The 5298-nt window shown below is 39.3% G+C and overlaps 1 protein-coding gene across 1 annotated transcript; it reads left to right on the top strand.

The window, feature by feature from the left end:
* The first annotated feature begins 2669 nt into the window (after positions 1-2669).
* On the top strand, positions 2670-4138 carry LOC121635164 (zinc finger protein 665-like). Its single transcript, XM_041978250.1, is given in 1 exon segment — positions 2670-4138. A coding segment is annotated over 1 exon segment (1233 nt). The 3' UTR covers positions 3903-4138.
* The last annotated feature ends 1160 nt before the right edge of the window (positions 4139-5298 follow it).

Raw genomic sequence — 5298 nt, 5'->3', positions numbered from 1 at the left:
ACCATTGTGAGTTTTTCTTTCATTACATCGAAGGGTACCAAGAATTTTGTCCACGTCTGTACATGAGGAAGTTCATCGTAGGTGACAATAACCAACTTGCCACACCAGATATACAACCATTTTCTTGTTCCCTAAGTGGCTCAGGAGGAGAGTTTGGGGGATCCTCAGTGTGGTGCATGGTGTTCCTCAGGTCTGGTGTTACTGGCTTGTAACAAGAGCATGGACTCCTCGCTCTTTTCCTAGCAAGATTTTCTGCTCTTGCTGCAGGGTCTGACTTGATCAGCTGCCTATAGTGAACTGTCTTTTCTTTACTTGTTAATGGTGCCATCTAGAAAATAGGTTAAACTAGTTAAACATGATTAATACATGTGCAGTTACCTAATGGAATGTCATGCTATGCAGTTTTTACTTTTCTCTTATAAGATTGTACAATAATCAAAAATAAATGTTTATTCCTAAATAGAATTGGAAAATAACTAAATTCAGAAAAATGTTATGTTAACCCTTTAACACCTAAGCCCCAAACAGGCCGCCTGGATATATTTTGTTGATTTGGCTGTAAACCACAACTTAGTACTTACTCTGCTTTGGATGAAAAAGCGCCATTGTGGTCACGATCGTCCCCAATCAACCTTTTGGGGGTTGTTATAACGTCTTTATAACTCTTTTTATAACTTTCTAACTCTAGACGATTTTCTTGACATTTGCTCTTACAAATAAGATTGTATTGTTGACAAAGTTTTCCAAAAAGTCGTGTTGAGCCTCTAGTGGCATTAGGCACCCCCGCTCCCCAGGAGGTCCGCCATGACAAGACAGGCCAGGTCCCTCACGACCGGGCCATACAGGGATGCCACTATCTTTTATCGGGAGAACAAACTCAGTAAAGATGAATGTTATACCAAAATTTCTGTACGTGTTTCAGGCCCTGCCTGTTTTTATTCCACAATCCTCCTTCAGAATCAAGAGCAACTTGAGCAAACAGAAAACACCATGGAGAAACACCACTGTGGTTACCAGCCTAAAAAGAGAATGCAGGAAAACTGAGCGGAAATGGCGGAAAAATAAACTTCAAATTCACTATGAGCTGTACAAACAAAGCCTGTGTAACTATAACAATGAGCTGTGCAAGGCCAGAGAGCTACATTTATCTGAAATGATTAAGAGGAATGTCAACAATTCTCGCACTCTTGCTATGATTGAAAAACTTACTAATCCTCCTACACAGATAAGAGCTCCTTTCCACTGAGAAATGCATCCAATTTGCCAACTCTTTTAGCCAAAAAATTAAAACAATTAGGCAAAATATTAAATCCACAAAGTCAAACAAGAAAATTAGTCTGTGTCTAAAACCCAGAAATAATTCTGATGTTATGTTGCAATTTAAAATGGTGAATTTAAAAATCCTACAAGAAACAGTTTGGCATTTGAAATCAACAACATGCACTCTGGACATGATACCATCTAACTTTTTAAAAACAGTTTTTACCTCAGTAGAAAGTGATCTCCCACTGATAGTTAACAGCTCACTGGCATCAGGCATCTTTCCCAAGTCACTAAAGATAGCTGCTATTAAGCCACTCCTAAAGAAAATAATGAACAACTATAGACCTGTCTCTAACCTCTCTTTTATTTCCAGATTATTGAGAAAGTTGTATTTCACCAGCTTAATGACTTTTTAAATGAGAGTGGAAATCTTGATAAATTTCAGTCCGGCTTCCGACCTCATCACAGCACTGAAACAGCTCTGGTCAAAGTGTTAAATGACATTAGGTTGAATACTGATTCTGGTCAAGTATCAGTCCTGGTTCTGTTGGACCTCAGTGCTGCGTTTGATACTGTAGATCACAGAATCCTGTTGCACAGGCTGAATTTGAATTTCAGATCTGAATTTGTATTTCAGATCTGAATTTTTCAAATACAAAGTTTCAACTTTACCACAATACACATAAAAAAAACAAAGATTCAATATCAAATGTGGTCATTTGGATTCAGTTTTTTAAAGCAATTATTCAAACAGGCATATTCAGATTCAAATTGAATGATTCAAATATAAAGAATTCAGATTCGCTCCCCAGTGGCACAATCCCATATCCCATAAACTAGCTAAAGTATTTCCTAGTATTGATCCACTGTGTGACAGATATAATCAACTGCCTGCTACTTCCTACCATATGTTTTGGTCATGTCCAATACTAGTTTCATTTCTGGTCTTCTTTATATTTTAAATGATTTCTAAAGCACTTCTCCTCTGGTTGCCACTTTTAGTTGTCTCTCCACCTTGATGAACTCTGCACCCCCAGCTTCACTACAGAGAGTCGTCGCCTTCTCCTCTATACTAGCCAGACGCTTGATTCTGTTCAAATGGAAGGCTACCACACCCCCTTCACAACATCATCTGATCTGAGATATTATGCAGAATGTAAAGTTGGAAAGGCTCAGATGTACTCTCAATGGTACTATGGATGCATTTCATAGTACCTGGGACCCCTTATTGATATATGTGGAAAAACTTGCCTGGTTTGGATATGGATATCACCTATTGTGTGTACAGCTGTAAATCCTTTGTATTTTAGACATGTAGTCAGACAAAGCTGGTTTTGATGATGTTTAATTTCCAACTTTTTTGGAAACTTTTCTGTACTTGGGGGGGGACTTTGGATACAATGTAAATGTTTTCTTTCTGGTCGTTACAGAAACATGGAGGCCAAAGGAGAACCAAACATCAAGGTGGTCTAGGCTGTAAGAAAGTCTTCACTGGTGCATCACGACCAAAGAGATGTCGGAGGATTCACACTGGAGAGAAACCATACACCTGTGATCAGTGTGGAGCAGCTTTCAGTTATCCAAGTCATTTAAAAAGTCACCATCGCATTCACACTGAAGAGAAACCATACAGCTGTGATCAGTGTGGAGCAGCTTTTAGTCAACAAACTCATTTAAAAAGTCACCAACGTATTCACACTGGAGAGAAACCTTACAAGTGTGATCAGTGTGGAGCAGCCTTCAGTCGATCGGGTCATTTAGAAATTCACCGACGTATTCACACTGGAGAGTAACCATACAGTTGTGATCAGTGTGGAGCAGCTTTTAGTCAACAAAGTCATTTAAAAAGTCACCAACGTATTCACACTGGAGAGAAACCTTACAAGTGTGATCAGTGTGGAGCAGCCTTCAGTCGATCAGGTCATTTAGAAATTCACCGACATATTCACACTGGAGAGAAACCATATAGGTGCAATGAGTGTGGGGCTGGTTTCACAGACTCTGGTTCTTTAAAATGTCACCAACATATTCACACTGGAGAGAAACCATATAGGTGTGATCAGTGTGGGACAGCTTTTAGTCTGTCAGGTCATTTAAAAATTCACCGACGTATTCACACTGGAGAGAAACCATATAGGTGCAATGAGTGTGGGGCAGCCTTCACTGTATCTAGTGCTTTGAAAAGTCACCAGCATCTTCATACTGGAGAGAAACCATATAGGTGCAATGAGTGTGGGGCAGCTTTCACTGTATCTAGTGCTTTAAAAAGTCACAAACGTATTCACACTGGAGAGAAGCCGTACAAGTGTGATCAGTGTGAGTTAGCTTTCAGACAATCAGGTCATTTACAAATACACCAACGTATTCACACTGGAGAGAAACCATATAGGTGCAATGAGTGTGTGGCAGCTTTCACTACATCCAGCGCTTTGAAAATTCATCAACGTATTCACACTGGAGAGAAACCATATGTGTGCAATGAGTGTGGGGTTGCTTTCACTGAATCTGGTACTTTGAAACGTCACCAACGTATTCACACTGGAGAGAAACCATACAGGTGTGATCAGTGTGGAGCAGCTTTCAGTCGATCAGGTCATTTAAAAAAGCACCAACGCATTCACACTGGGGAGAAACCTTAAATGTGCCAGGAGGGTGGGGCATCTTTCAGTTATTCAGGCAATTTCGAAAAACACTGCTTTGTTTCAACTGTCAGGTGACGGTCACAACATGTTTCATTCTACGAGTTTGAAATAAATAGTACTGTATGTTCTACTCTATTTTAGATGCTAATGCTAGATGCGGTGCCTTTTTATTTTTTATTTTATATATATGTAAACTGTGTACTTTTTTAGTCATCACAGTAGGTTTCTACCACCTCTGGTTGTCGTGGTCACCACAGTTTTCTGTTAGCATAAAAACAATAACATTTTTCACACAGTTTTACAAATAAATGAATTGTTTACAGTATGTCTCTGTTTCCTGTTCATGGAGGTATTTCATGAAAGTCATTGGAGAGACGCCTAAAAAAAGTCAAATCAGCTTCATCTTCTACTTAAGCCTCATGTCGTTCTAGGAACACAGTTCAGCTTTATTTAATCCAGTGTGATTCAAGACAGGCCTGCGTAAACTAAGTGCACACACCTGGAATGTGTAACAAGTCCAAATGAATGGATGAAGGAAAAGTTGTTGAAAGGAGGAACACTAGAGGCAGAATGAGAGAAACATTCTCCTCATCAGCAGATCAAATGCTGCTGATTGATCTGTACAAAGAATACAACATCCCCAAAAACTGGCGAGATGGTAGCCAATGACAAAACTATATTTTCTCTACAACCTTTTTTATGTTGCATCTCGTTTTCCTTTTGCAATACTAAGGGTCTTATTTATTTTAGAAATGATAAAAAGGATAATGGGCACACAGACACATGATACACCAGAGCTGTCGTGGAGGTCAACACTTGACTAAATCTGTTATATTGACCATATGAATGTAAATCCTCTTAAAATCCCACTGACGGGCTCAAACACAGACTGATCATAGACAAATAATGATAGCAGCTGCAGTATAAACTCAGACCAAAATTCTAGTAATGTGTTAGTGATGAATTATTCAGTGTAATAGTACACAGGGCTCAAACTCCCTTAATCTTGGCCCAAAATGGCTGAGACTCCAGATATATGTTCATAAACCCCCAATGAGTGTGTGACATCAATTTCAACTCGATCTGTTCAGAAATTACCACGTTTTGGCCACTGTCTACCAAACTTACCTGACGACCAATGTTAAAGTATTACACGTGGACAGGTGTATTCAATCTGTCATAAATCTGCTATACTTCATGCTTGGGTCCCCAAATTTGTACCACTTGTCCATTGTCAACCCCTCTATATGTGTAACAAGAAATTCAGACAAAGTATAATACAGTTATGGCATTTTGAAAACAGGTGTCTACGTCTAATACTTTATCATTGAGCATCAGGTCAGGTTTGTGGACAGAGGCTGCAACTGGGTCACACTTTGAGCTAGAGGGCTCA

This window comes from Melanotaenia boesemani, chromosome 24 (genome assembly GCF_017639745.1).
Source record: "Melanotaenia boesemani isolate fMelBoe1 chromosome 24, fMelBoe1.pri, whole genome shotgun sequence".
NCBI lineage: Eukaryota > Metazoa > Chordata > Actinopteri > Atheriniformes > Melanotaeniidae > Melanotaenia > Melanotaenia boesemani.
The sequence above is the reverse complement of the archived record's forward strand: the minus strand, read 5'-3'. Positions and strand labels throughout refer to the sequence as shown.